Below are 12,581 nucleotides of genomic sequence, written 5' to 3' on the forward strand. Positions count from 1 at the left end.
TAGCCAATCCGATCTCGCTAGTCAGCAAAGCAAACCTCTTTTTTTTTTCTCATTATGAGAGGTAGGGGGTGGAGTTGCTAGAGATTCTAATCCCCCTTCCTTAAGTCTAATATTATATAAGATAACTAATGATCATAATTTTTGTGCAATTTTATACTTCCACCCGGCACTGGTCACTGGTAGGGATTGAGAGTTTGGTCGGCCAAATTACAGATCTCAACTCCCAGGAGAAGCAGAGATATAACTGACTACAACAAGGCATCATAATTTCCTAATGACCAGCAGCACCATAAAATTTCATAAGCTCAAAAAGGCAAGTTTTACAGTCTGCAGGTTCACAAGCCATGTGCTAATTTTTTATTGGGTTGAGAATAATGACATAACAAAGGTCTACAAATGTTATTCGACTAAATACTTGTCTGCACAATCTCATATAACACGCTATCAACATTGAAAGCAACATCACATGCGGCTCTATAAGAGAAGCTGCCAAATCCAACCAACAAATAGCGCAACACCAAACTGGTTTCATCGATAAGATTTATACCGGAGTCAAGCCAACAACACCTGCACAGACGTTATCAGAAGAAGATGAGAGGAAGTTACAAATTCAGTATAATGTTTGATGTAGACTAGCTTTGATATGAATAATATGTTTATGTGGGAAAGAACATTCGCATAGACATCAAAGATCTGGGACGAAAGATAACTTAGTCCGTCTCAAACGGAACCGCAGAATTGACAAAACTATGTCCAACAAAAAGAAGATAGATACGTACACCACCATGTTCATTGCCAAGCCATAGTCAATGCACAAGTATTTCAAACAGTTCAAGGGTCCATCTGAGATGGATTATCAGTCCTAAGAGGCTGCAAATATATCGAAACCTTAAACCTATCTGTCCTTGTCCTACCCATGGCCTTTTAAATCCCCTCCCTCCAAACATACATACAAATGAATGAATAGAATTGCATCAAGCTGAAGGATCTAATACACTAAAGATTTAATTTTGTCAGGTTTCAAGAAAAGTTTGAATCAAACACAGAATCATCCCCACAAGCAAAATCAAGGCTTGAGCTGAGACAATGAAGTGAACAAAAAACAAACAAACAAACTGAAGGCTATAGAAAACTGGTACAACAAGCTGCAGCATTCTTCAAGTTACTAATGTGCTTTTTGCTTAACTATAATAATCAAGCTAAAGATGATTCTGCTCAAAACATAGATGCAAGAAAAGGAAACCAGAGATGAGAGTCTGGAAAATGTAATGAATTTCATGTCTGTTCTGGAAACATATAAGCATGTAGATAAAAGTACACATGTACATACCACATGCCAATCTTCCGCCAGCATTCCCAGTGGTTAGACTAAGTTCATGTCCACCTGCAAATGCATGACCAAACAAAAATATAAGAAAAATAAAACTAAGAAGTAAATAGCCACTCACATCACTCTTCCCTCTGCAACTTTTGAGGGAAGTTTCCTACTAAAGCAGCTGCTAGAATTGCAAGCCAAATAATTACCCTTTCCAAGATCATCCTCAAGCTCATGAACCACAAATGCTCTTCCAACAACCGCATTGGGGCCACTTAGTGGTATCTACACAAGAGAGTCATAGTTTAGCAACTGAGAAAGTATACAGGATCACATTGAAAAGGGAAATTATTCATGCAGACACATAAGAGAAATGAATGCACGGAGATTTGCACAGAAAGAAACACGAGTTATTAAACATCACCTGATTGTCCACAATTGTTGCCTCAGCCACTCCTGCATTACCAAACATAGGCAATGAATAAAGTTAATTGGTGCACAGACAAATTTAAAAAAGGAAAAAAAAATTAAGAATGTATTACCATCAGCATTAGCAATTATGTTTCCCAGGTCACCCGCATGGCGTACTTCATCCTCAGGAGCACCATGTGTCATATTGTTAGGATTGAAATGTGGTCCTGTCATTTAAAATTTTTAAAATAATGATCTTATACATACATGAACTGAAACGCAATAAGAACGCACGTCATTTGATTCAAATGCACTAAGTTATACCTGTTGACATGCACCCATTTGTTGTGTCACCATACTCATGCTACACAAGAAACGAAAAGGAAGATTAAAATCATATTGTTCGGAGAACTTTTATGCGCTCAAATCCACTAACAACAAGCAGCTAAAGCCGAAAACACTCACCAGGTGGAAGCCATGAGGCCCAGGAGTAAGACCAGTAATTCGAACATTCACAGTTGTAGGACCTATTCATCCACAGAACAAATAAGCATTCCCAGATGATACTAACATTTGATTGCCAAAAAGATAAGAGAACTACAAGCTAACATTTTTTCATTTAGTTTCCATGTTAAACAGCAAAGAAAGAACATGTTAAGTACAGTTCCACAATGACTTTATTTCCTTAAATATGTTCTGGGCATCAAAATTAAAAAATTAATACACCCTAATTGTACAAGATTCAATCAAATCTTAAAGCATCAAACTTGGAATTAAATTCGTCAATAAGAAAAACCCCAAAAAGCAAAATGTACCCATTTCATTTCTTTGGCTTCTTATCCTTCTAAAACAAACAAGGAAATCCCAAAGAATCAAAATTTCCCCACTAGAAGAAAAAAAACCCAAATCACAAAATGCATTAGAAAGTAAATAAAATGATGAAAGAGGGGGGCAAAAACACAGACCATCATTTTCCTGGGTCAACGTGACAACGCCTTCAACTTCCGAATTGCCTTTAAGAACAGCGACAGCTTTCTTGGTAACAGCAAACACAGAAAAGGGCTTCTTGGGAATAGTGGCAGCAAGGGAGAGGGATTGACGAGGGAGCTTAAGAGAGACCCCACGAAATGAGGAGAGAAGAACCGGTGGGTTTGAAGGGTTAGTTGAGGATGGAAAAGAGAGAGCGAGGTGGGATGGGGTTGTCGTGAAAATATGGGCAGCCATTGCTGCTATTGCCGCAGCTTTGCAGTTTGTGAGGGAGTGAAAGTGAGGATTTTCAGGGGGATAATGTGAGCCAAGGATGTGGTGGCTGCTTTTGCTCGTGAGATATAGCTAAGACTGTACAGTGCTGGGTTTATATCTGTCTGCATCTGCTATGATCCGGTCCGTGGATGGTGCTCGAAGTTGAGGGACCGCACCGGTTCAAAAACTACTAAAATGTTGGGATAAACCAATATTTAGTCCTTGAATTTAATAATTTTTATTCACTTTAGTTTTAAAATTTAAGAAATTTATCAGTTTTGATCCAAGTGATGTAGTAACACTCATCACCTAAAAAATTAATTGATGGCGTGACACAATATTAAAGTACCACACCATGAGAATCGGGTAAACTTATCGAGATTAAAGACTAAATGTTGACTTTAAAATCCTATAATTTCACCCTTTTTTTAGTTTTACCTTTTAGTCTTGGGCAAACTTGTTATTTTGTTTTTGATTGGGGGGTTAAATGAATGAAAATTGATTCCAAAAGGCCCACGACCAACAAGCAATCAATCCGACTTACAGAAGTTAAAAATATCAGATTGAAGTAATCCAAAGCATAAACAAAATGGCACACAAAAATACACAAGCGAAAAGAAAATAGAAATAGCATACAATAGCAAGAACATTTAAGCAAGCAAAAAAAGAAATCAATGGCAGGACATGTTAGGGTTAACGAGAATTTCCAAAAATTTTGAGAGAATTAATGAAAATTTTCAAATTTTTTAAGGATTCAATTAGAATTTTCAAAAACATTAAAGGGCTTAATAAATTTTTTTAATTTTTTAGGGGCTCAAGGTCCTTCCTAGCACCCATCATGTTCCGCCATTGTAGAAAATGATTATACAATTATCTTATGATCGAAAAGTAATGATTTTGAAACTAAAAATACATTAAAGGTAAAATTAGTGATTTTTAATAAAATTTATTTTAAAAATAAAATGTAAAATTGATACCAACAGAAAATTTTAACAAGAATATTTTATGTTATCATCAATAATTCAATTTTAACGAAATTGATAAAAATTCAACATGATTAAACAATTCAAATAAAATAAATAGTATAAAATGTGAAATTTAATTCAACAATATAAATAGTAGATATAAATTCAAAAAAAAAAGTTTTTTGGGGTTTGAGAGGAAGTAAAAGTTTTGGGGGGAAATAAAATTTATTTGGGGAAAGTAAAAGGGTTTGTTCATTCAATTTATTTGAATTTGAAAATTCAACTCGATTCGAACTTGAAATTCGAAAAAAAAATTTGAGTTGATTCGATAAACTCGTTTAACTTGATTAATTTGATTCGAATAATTTGAAATTCATAATTTATTTGAATTTTTTCAAGTTGAGTCTAATCAAAGTTTGTACACCCTTATAAACAAGTGCAACAATGCCATGAGAGAGGTGTTGTCCCCATCGCCTAAACAAAGAGCCCTAATGGATGCCGAAACCACCTATGCCATACAAAAAACTTGATATGGGTAACCAACATCTTCCAATACTCCTAGTTTAATCCAGAAAGAGTGTTCTTACAAACTCTTTGTCACGAGGGTCAAGCTTGCCTAGGAAGTTCCAAACTTCAAGCCTAGGGGTGTGCATAATTAGGGTAAAATCAAAAAAATTCAGTTAAACGACCGAATTCGGTTAATCGGTCGGTTAACTAAATTTTTTTAATCATGAGTCGGTTAATTTTTTTTATTTTTCAATTAACGGTTAATTCAATTCGAAACCGATCAGTTAACCGAATTTTTTCAGTTTAATCGAAAAAATTAATAAATAAAAATAAAATTCTAAAACTAAAAGTCTAAAACTAAAACTAATACCCTTTCCATTCCATTCACGTCCGCCTGTTCCGATTTGGTTTCCTCACAAATTTTTCTCTAATTTTTCTTGTTCTTCTCTGCAACTTTGTCAATCCTCAAGCCTCAACTCCCTGCAACTTTCCAAAAAGGTAATAAATATCCATTTCTCTGCTTTTATTTATTTGTTTTTGGACTAAGGTTTCTTGAGAAACTAACTGAAACCACTTCCATTTTTAGAGTACGCTAGATGGGTAAGTGATGATCTTTTTATTAATCTGTAGATAGGCTTTTATTTCTGTAGGGTTAGCTTTTGGTGTGCTTGTATTAATTCATGCTATGCATGTACTTGTCTTAAATGCGAAAATCATAGCATCATTGTAAAACATTATTCAGTCAACAAATCGGGTTTGGTAACAATCTGAAAAGGATTAGTAGAAATTTGATGCTCGTATGTTGTGGGATACTGTTGAGGATTTAGTATTGTGGTGCTTTTGTTCTCCAATGGCTGCCCTCGCATTAGATGCAAACTGGGTTCATTAATACTAAGACAAATTTATACTAAATGTGGTTGAATTTATAAGCTGATTTCTTGCAGAGTTTGGTTAGAGAAGCATGAACAATATCGGTCTGAAACATAACATACCCATATGTTTCTTTAGCTTCAGTTGGAGAAAATGAGTTGAATTTGTATCAAGCTATGTAGGGTCTTTACAGACCAGCATGACAAATTAAATTATAATTTAAATGTATCAAGCTGCTGTTTTAGTGTTTCAAATTGAGCATTTCCATGTTGTCATAATTTTCTTTCTTGAATTTAAACCGTGAGAGATTCAATAGGCTTCATTCATTAGAGCTGTTCAAGAGGGGCCTTCTTTCATGTAGGTTCATTTGATTCCCTGCAGCTTTTGGTTACTTAATCTTATCATCTGTTTTTTTGGACAATTAAAAGGGTTTAGATGAAACCAAGATATCAATTTGCTTCATTACATTTACATCATTGCTTATATTAGATTCTTGGCTTTATAAGTTAGTCTTTAAGGCCGGATTCGTGAATCAGCGGTCGAGTATAGACCACATCCGAAGTTTCGGTTACAAAATATGGTGAATCTAAGTTAATTTACTGGAAATTTAGCTGCCTAATAAAATCAAAATGATATGCAGATTTATATATCAAGCAAAAGGAACAAAATACCAAACACAGAATCCTGCATAAAGCATATTTGCCAACTAGTTGGAAAGCTAACCATACGAATGTGTTTGAGCATCACTCCTATTTAGATTAATTGTTGTTTAAGATCAGGCTAAGTTCATTAAGGTCGAAACTAAGTGTGATTAGTGGTCAAGCCTAAGTTCATTTCTAGTCAAAGTTGATGTTGGATTTTTAAAGGTCCAAAAGATTCAAACTCCACATGAGTTTAAGTCTAAGGCGCAACTGCGCAAGGAGGCCTTCACTACTCCCATATGAGTTTTGAAAATGCTTATAGTTTTGTCTTATATTTTAAAGCGAGAGACATGGAGGAAAATGCTTTACTATTAAGTTGTGGAATTTTAGACTAAAATGTATTCATTTAATACATTGTTCTGCAATTTTGCTTTCTTTTATCATTTGGAGCTTTAATATTAGACTGAAATGTATTCATTTAATACCTATGTAAAGTTTGAAATTTTAAGTACGAAATTGCTGAACTGAATATACTTAAATTTGTTGAGGATATGGACTGTTACTGATTGAAATAATAGGGAATTATGAGAGGTTAAATGCCAACTTTGGCCTCTGTCCAAATACTGGACTTTCAGCATTTAATTTCCCTGTTTAAAGATGTTTAAACTTGCTAAAATTGCAACAATTGCATATGTTATTTAATTAATTAAATAAATGATACTGAGTTCTTTACCTTTTCTTCCTTGGTTGTTTTGTTGCATCTTTATGCTGGTATGAGTGGTGGAATTTAGTGAAATTTTAGTGAAATTTCTAGCTGTGAGGGAGCTGCTGAAGCATGCAATTTGCATGCATGCTGTCTAATTTCTTACCAATTTAGGTGATCTGATCGATGGTTGTTTATTGTTGTCCAGATAATAATTAAAGATCATCCAAATGATGAGGAAATTAAAATGGTCTGAACAATGTGAAACTAAATTGTTAAACGTTAACTAATGATGTCCAAATGGATATGAATTTATGGTGTTAGTAAGCTAAAAATTTAGGTGTAAAATGCTGCAATTTATAGTGTCTGAAAGTTGTGATTTATGATATTCGAATGATGTATTTTAAGTTGTTCGGATGTGTTAAAGAGTTGATTTAATATAATGCCTAATGGTTGTTGAGAGTAACATCCTCAAGAAGCAACCTTTTATCATCATTGTTGTTGAGAATCCATCATTCCATTTGCATAATCCTTTTCCTTTCAGAACATTTAATGCACTAATTTGCCAAATTTAACCCTCATTTCAAGCGCATGATTGTTGCTATCTCCCATTAGCTTAACATCGATGGAATTAAGGTTTCCCCTTTGTTTTGAGATTCCGCTTATTGGTGGTAATGCATAAATCCAATTGTTGTATATTTTATTCCTCCTATCAAAATCCTTGGTTGATCAATTTTTTGGTAAATCATTAAATATTTTATTTTATCAAAAAGAAAAATTTTAATATTTGATTTTTTATATGTGTTTGATACCCAAAATCAATATTCACTTAATTCAAAAATGTCAACAAAAATTGTGTTGAATAGAATAAATAGATAAATAGCTACTTATCACTTAATTTTGAAAAGATTAAATTGATTTTATTTTTAAAAGCTACATTCAAAATAAATTATCTCCTTACTTTAAAAAATGAAATATTCATATTTTTGTATTTAATTTTATTCAAAAATATCTAAAGTAATGTAAAATAATGTCAAAGAAAACGACACAATAGGTAGCTGATGCACACCTCAATTCACAAAACAATTATGGGTTTTTATTCATTTGTAGGAATGAATAGCCATGGTGATTCTTGCCACTGCTTTGGGAAGAGAGGGAATCAATGCTTTCCGCTTTGATTTGCTGGGAAGAGGGTAACAAGAATTGAAGAACCACATTCATCTTCCATTTCCTTCGTTTCCCTTCCCAATTTCTTCTCTTCACTGATGGGGTTACTCTTAGACTAGAGAAAAGGGGCTTCAGCAATGCAAATGTCCCCAATTTTTAGGGTAGGGGACTAAAATGATAAATTTTTAAATTATGTGGAAAATCAAAATTTTAGAAATTATTCATTGTCAGATTTTCGTGAAGTGACCAAAATGATGGAACTATATCACATTTGTGCTTAAATTGTAAACTTTTTTTGTGCCTAAAATGAAAACTTTTGAAAGTTTGGTGACCATTTGTGTAATTTACCTAATTTTTATTATAAAATATTTCAAATATTTTTATATTACATTAAATGAAAATAGTTAATAATGTATTTTAAATAATAAGTAATTACATTGATTAAATGAAATAAAAATATAATTAATTACACATAAATACACTACAACGCAAGTGAAATAAGACCCAAATTCCATGACGAAAAACTTGAGGAAAATCCCAAAACAAAAAACCATGGACATGTGATAGTTTAATCTTAGGCACAGCTGAGCGCTGACCAATAGTGTAAAGCCGACCAAATACAACAGGATTTAGACAAAGTCAACGAGATTTGCATCACAATAATAGACTACAAACCCTAAATTAAACAAGTTAGCTTTTATAGTAAAGTAGGGTCTCAAAAGTCACAGCTCATTAATACTTCTCAAAGAAAAAGAAAGAAAAACTGTTGATAACAGGCTAACAACATGCAGCTAAATTCATTGAGGATTTACAGGCAATTTATCAACTCAAATCCTCGGTTTAGAAGGGCCCCACTCACCCATAACTTCATGTTTCCCAAGTTCATGGACTGCTCACGATCTCTGACCTGTTTTACCAATAGCAACTAATCAGATTCTTGCAATAGAATAGTGTTGAAATACCCCTCGGTCTATAAATGGTTTATATGGTGGAGTCAAACCATGTACAATCTCTTCAATTTGTCATGATTTCACTTAGGTCTAGTATTATGAGTCATTTTCATTCCGTGAATCCACCAAAGTTCTTGACAAAATTGAGAGATAAAATTTTGGTCAAAAACAATATCGGATTTGTTAAGGGAATGTAACTCTCAACTAAAAGCAACAAACTGAGTGGAACATAAGAAAAGGGTCACTTACATTTAGAGTAAATGTTAATGCAAATGTGTCAGAAACGGTGGCCAGACTGGAATTTTGAACTTTGAAGTTGGAAAGGGATTCAAGGGCCTTGTAAAGTGATAATGCAACCCCTTCACTTTTGTTGCAAACCAGTCTAACGTAAAACTCTCTTTCTTCCACTTGAAACATATCCAACTGCAAATCAACATGGAAGCATTATTTTGTTTAATTTGCTTTCCATGGAAGAAAGGTTTATTAAGTGACAAGACAATCTATATATACACTTAAATACCTTCAAAATCTTCTTGCAAATGGGGTGGTTGTTTCTTGCAACTCGAATCTTAACGGGGTTATTAATTGATTCTTCTTGGTACCCTGCCATCAATGCTTCAAGACCAGCAATCTCAGCTTTTAGCTTCTTAGCCTGCATTTGCAAGTCTTGCACATACAATACAGCATCTCCAATTATGGATTTCTTGTCCATCTGCAGGCATAAGTTTATTAGCATCGCCAACAAGCTAAAATTAGCACCCATCTTTTAAGTGGAGCTATACTGATGGATATAAATATTCTGTCACTACATACTTATACCGGCAGATTTGGCGTGACCCTCACTGTATTATTTTTATAATTTAGTCCATCAGTGTAGCTTCATTCTATACCAACAGACTGCAAATTCCGTCCTACAATCTGTCTAAGTGAAATTCTTTTTAGTGTTAATCCATATAAGTCACAATTAAAGCACGCACTGCAAACAAGGTATACCTTAGTTATATTAGGAACCAAGGAACGCAATGCATAGAGTTTCTCCTTCGTCTGACCCCTCCTGCGTCGTTCCAAAATCAAAGTTCTCGACCGGTCAGCCTTTGATTTCTTTGTTGCCATCGATGATGTTGTTGTTGTTGTCCCGGAAGACTCGTCTTCCTTGCCGCTATCTTCCTCCCTATCCTTCATTATTTCTCCATCAAAACTAGGCAATGCATTGAAAACATAGTTAAAATCCGACACCATGGTGCTTGTAGCATCAAACTCGAAAGCATCCCCAGGTGCTCCACCAGTCTGCTTGTCATCAAAGCAGCCATTGATAAGATCATAATCGAAAGCGGAGACCACGTCTTCGGTTTCTCCTTGAATTAGATTGACCAACTGATCAAAGTCAGGATCCTCAACGAAGTCATATGGTTCAAAGTGGTCAGGGAGCTCCAGAGGGGAATTTCTCGATGCATCCATTTATGTGATTAATCAGCATATATGCAGAACGCTGCCTGATTGTGAGAGGCATAGCTGGTATTAGCTTATAAATTTAGAATTTGAAACTGCTTCGTCTCATTTCCATAGTGTGAAAGGAATCACTAGGAGAATCTAATGCTGCCATTGATTATTTTTCGTTGTTTATTAGTAATTGGTTAGGTGATGACATATGTAGTGACATAGCCTGCAGCATCAATCAAACCATGCCCATAGTTAAAAAGTAATTATATTTCAGTAAGTTGATTAAAAATAAGTCAACTTATCCAATCGAAGAAAGAACAATATTAGTAGCTGTTCTTTACACTCATCTATTTGAAGAAGTGAAGGGAAGACAAAGAAAGTCAACGCTTAGTTGATTGCACATCTGCTGACTATATTAATGCTTATTATTTGACATGAAGCAAGCTTAATAAAATTGATTATATAATTTATAAATGAATTTGTTCATTGTTCACTACAGGGATTTAAATTGCGGTCGCGGCCGCGTTTTCGGTCGCGTTGCGTTTATCGCGGTTGCGGACATAACGGATGCTATTGCGGTCATTGCGGGTATCGCGGTCGTGAATTTTAAAAAAAATTCACACAACTTATTATAAAATATAATAACGGTTTTCGCGGTAGCGGTTTCGGACAGTGCCGCTACCGCTATATAACGGCCGCTATTTCGGTAACGGACCGCTATTTAAATCCCTGGTTCACTATACCAAAATAGGCTTTTAGTGGCGTTTTTAGTGGCTTTTGGATAAAAAACGCCACTAAAAATAAGAACTAGCGGCGCTTCTAAAAAAACGCTGCTAAAAATGAGCATTAGCTGCGTTTTCCAAAAAGCGCCGCAAAAAACCTAAGCCCAACACTGTTTTCTGAGTTTTTGGGGCTTTAGTGGCTTCTTTTAAAAGCATCGCTAATGTTCAGGGCTTTAGCGGCGTTTGTGAAAAAAGCACCGCTAATGCTCAGGGTTTTAGCGGTATTTTTAATGAAGCGCCGCTAATGCTCTATTTTTAGAGGCGTTTTTGAAAAAGTGCTGCAAAAAATATTTTATCTGTCTATTGACACAGAAATAATTTGAAATAAAAAACATAGAAAAATATTTGTTAAAAATGGAAAAATTAAAATACTATTATTTAAATAATTTTAAAGTTTTTTGGGTACATTACTGAGTGTTTTTTAATTTACATATTAAATAATTTCTTATATAATCGTAAAAGAGATAGTATTAATTTTAAAATATTGAATTAATTATCACTATAGTTTAAGGTTTTTTGGTTTAGGGTATATGATTTAGAGTTTAAGGTTTAAGAGTTACTATTTTAAGGTTTATGGATTATGGGTTTAGGGTTATGGTTTACAATTTATGGTTTAATGTTTAGGGTTTAGCAGTTACAGTTTACGGTTTAAGGTTATAGATTAAGGGTTGAGGTTTAAGGTTTAGGGGTTAGAGGTTAATGGTTAAGAGTTAGGGGTTTAGGATTTAGGGTTTAGATTAATTAGTTTTTTTAATTTATATATTAAATATTTTCTTATATAATTGTAAAAGAGATAATATTAAATTGATATATTAAAATTATGATTATAGTTTAAATTATTTATAAATAATTTATGTCGAAACCATCCTTTTATTTGAGAAACAGGAATCGACTGTTAAAAACAAAAATGGGAGTCGCCACCGATCTTTTATTAAGGTGTGATCGGTTCCCCATTAAAAATAAATTTTAGGTCTGCGAGATTTGAGAAAATAGGTCCGAGAGTTTGTTACGCACGAGGAAGGGTTAGCACCCTCGTAACTCCCAAAATTGGTACCGAATCGATTGTTTAATGTCTTAGTGTCGAAACTTTGAAAAGATTTTAAAATATGATCATTTTATCTTGAATAAAATGAATTGGATAATTAGGCTCACTTACTTTAAGGAAATAAATTGTCACACTCAGTAAGTTAGAGTGCAACATTTCAAATCCTCAAAATTAAGTTTGACTTTTAAAACCTGTGCATTTTGAGAAGGATATTTGATTATTTAGGTCAAATGAGAAAATCAAAACCCAGTAAGTTAGGGTTCGATTTCACAAAATTCCTAAATATCGAATATTGCCTTTATTTTCATTTGTTAGAAAAATCCTCGTCTCGAGAAAACAATATGTCATATCCAATGCGTTAGGACACCACGTATCGAATTCTCGAGAATGAGCTTTTTATTTATGCGTTAATTAAAATGGATATTCGGTTTCTTAGATCCCGAGGAAGATTGGAATCCAGTAAGTTAGGACAGTAAGTTAGGACACAATCTTTTCGAGGATCCCAAATTCTGAGTGTCGTGTTATTTTGAAAGACTTTTGTAT

The 12,581-nt window shown here is 34.0% G+C and overlaps 2 protein-coding genes and 1 long non-coding RNA gene across 3 annotated transcripts; 1 reads left to right on the forward strand and 2 right to left on the reverse strand.

Moving 5' to 3' along the window:
• Positions 1-267: 267 nt before the first annotated feature.
• Positions 268-3,065, reverse strand: LOC105799144 (superoxide dismutase [Cu-Zn], chloroplastic). The gene is made up of 8 exons (XM_012629546.2): positions 2,692-3,065; positions 2,192-2,253; positions 2,051-2,090; positions 1,858-1,953; positions 1,740-1,771; positions 1,525-1,600; positions 1,331-1,384; positions 268-567 (listed from the first exon to the last, which is right to left on the reverse strand). The coding sequence occupies exons 1-8, from the start codon at positions 2,948-2,950 to the stop codon at positions 542-544; spliced, it is 645 nt and encodes a 214-aa protein (XP_012485000.1). The 5' UTR covers positions 2,951-3,065; the 3' UTR covers positions 268-541.
• A 1,406-nt stretch (positions 3,066-4,471) lies between these two features.
• Positions 4,472-5,636, forward strand: LOC105799146 (uncharacterized). Its single transcript, XR_001135481.2, has 2 exons — positions 4,472-4,938; positions 5,385-5,636. It is a non-coding gene; the product is annotated as an uncharacterized LOC105799146 (long non-coding RNA).
• A 2,866-nt stretch (positions 5,637-8,502) lies between these two features.
• LOC105799142 (transcription factor FER-LIKE IRON DEFICIENCY-INDUCED TRANSCRIPTION FACTOR) lies at positions 8,503-10,269 on the reverse strand. The gene is made up of 4 exons (XM_012629543.2): positions 9,765-10,269; positions 9,292-9,483; positions 9,021-9,194; positions 8,503-8,728 (listed from the first exon to the last, which is right to left on the reverse strand). The coding sequence occupies exons 1-4, from the start codon at positions 10,227-10,229 to the stop codon at positions 8,630-8,632; spliced, it is 930 nt and encodes a 309-aa protein (XP_012484997.1). The 5' UTR covers positions 10,230-10,269; the 3' UTR covers positions 8,503-8,629.
• Between the last annotated feature and the right edge of the window lie 2,312 nt (positions 10,270-12,581).

This window comes from Gossypium raimondii, chromosome 9, assembly GCF_025698545.1.
Source record: "Gossypium raimondii isolate GPD5lz chromosome 9, ASM2569854v1, whole genome shotgun sequence".
NCBI classification, from domain to species: Eukaryota; Viridiplantae; Streptophyta; class Magnoliopsida; order Malvales; family Malvaceae; genus Gossypium; species Gossypium raimondii.

Excerpts from the sequence above, each read along its gene's own strand:
- LOC105799144 (XM_012629546.2), bottom strand. The coding sequence starts at position 2,950 with ATGGCTGCCCATATTTTCACGACAACCCCATCCCACCTCGCTCTCTCT. Across the intron at positions 2,254-2,691 it reads GTTGACCCAGGAAAATGATG|GTCCTACAACTGTGAATGTT; the intron begins GTCTGTGTTTTT and ends GTGGATGAATAG. Across the intron at positions 1,385-1,524 it reads TGAGGATGATCTTGGAAAGG|GTGGACATGAACTTAGTCTA; the intron begins GTAATTATTTGG and ends ATGCATTTGCAG.
- LOC105799142 (XM_012629543.2), bottom strand. The coding sequence starts at position 10,229 with ATGGATGCATCGAGAAATTCCCCTCTGGAGCTCCCTGACCACTTTGAA. Across the intron at positions 9,195-9,291 it reads TTTGCAAGAAGATTTTGAAG|TTGGATATGTTTCAAGTGGA; the intron begins GTATTTAAGTGT and ends GTTGATTTGCAG. Across the intron at positions 8,729-9,020 it reads CATTAACATTTACTCTAAAT|GTCAGAGATCGTGAGCAGTC; the intron begins GTAAGTGACCCT and ends TTGGTAAAACAG.